The 981-nt window shown below is 39.9% G+C and overlaps 1 protein-coding gene across 1 annotated transcript in view; it reads right to left on the bottom strand.

Annotated features, from left to right (window-relative positions):
• LOC107686413 (transcription cofactor vestigial-like protein 4) overlaps positions 1-597 on the bottom strand; it is a 3,016-nt gene extending 2,419 nt beyond the window's left edge. The window contains exons 1-2 of the mRNA XM_016483383.1: positions 551-597; positions 210-447 (exon numbers count right to left, since the gene is read on the bottom strand). Of these exons, the coding sequence (XP_016338869.1) occupies positions 210-447; positions 551-597 (285 nt within the window). The remainder of the gene's footprint in view (positions 1-209; positions 448-550) is intronic.
• Positions 598-981: the final 384 nt, after the last annotated feature.

Here is a 981-nt window from a genome sequence, read left to right as displayed (position 1 = left end):
TATATATATATATATATATACACACACACACACATTTTTACTATTGTTTTTAAATCACTCGTTTCTTAACAATTACATTAAATGGATTGATTAAACAAAACAAAACAAAAATACTTCTACTACTACCACTACTACTACTAATAAATATTGCATTTTAATTTAAAGCATGCCATAAGCTCAGTTGATTTAACATTAGTAGTAGTAATCACCTGTATTTGTCTGACTGTTGTGGCTTTGTTTTGGCTCTCGGTTTTCTCTGGTTCTGGGCGCGGTTTCTTGATTAGGGCCAGAGGCTCGTCCATGACTGGGGTGGAGTACACTGGGCTGGGGATCAGGTGAGTGGGGCTGGCCGTTGGGCTCCATGTGGATGTGGGGCTTTCAGGAATACTGAACCCAGATGATCTGCGGGCACTGTTGGCCAGGCTCTTGCTGAGGGCCCTCTCTCTTCTGAAACAGAAAGTAAAAAAAATAAAAATAAATGAGCAAACTAAATTCTACGTATTATTCTACTGGGTATTGGTCCCATGTCGGATGGTACACGGTCCATTACCTCTCTTCAAGTGTCCGTCCTCTCTCTGAACTGTGCTTGCGCTTCATGGTGAACTAACGAGGATATCACTTGTTGTTCATACTGCTTTGAGGGGCAAAACAGGCGTTGTGGGTTAAGGCATGTGGCTCACAGCATGTTTACCCAACATAACGATAGTAACAGACTAATCCAAACTGACATAAACATCACCATTCACATGCTAATATCACAAACAGTGTCATGCAAAGGTCTCGTCATTAAAGTCACAGTTCACAATCTGCTACATGCTACAACTGATAATGGTTTTAAAGCTCATTAATAGCTCACTGACAATTTTTAGTCTCAAAATGACCAGTTATGCCGGATTTTTTATTTTTTATAAAATGATAAACCATGTGACCGCCATTCCTAATCTTCAGGGTTTTCTAAGCAGTGCAATGCTCCTAAACAAG

The sequence above is a fragment of the Sinocyclocheilus anshuiensis genome, unplaced genomic scaffold, assembly GCF_001515605.1.
Source record: "Sinocyclocheilus anshuiensis isolate Anshui unplaced genomic scaffold, SAMN03320099.WGS_v1.1 scaffold1207, whole genome shotgun sequence".
NCBI classification, from domain to species: Eukaryota; Metazoa; Chordata; class Actinopteri; order Cypriniformes; family Cyprinidae; genus Sinocyclocheilus; species Sinocyclocheilus anshuiensis.
Note: the sequence above shows the minus strand (reverse complement) of the source record. Positions and strands in the feature narration are given on the sequence as shown.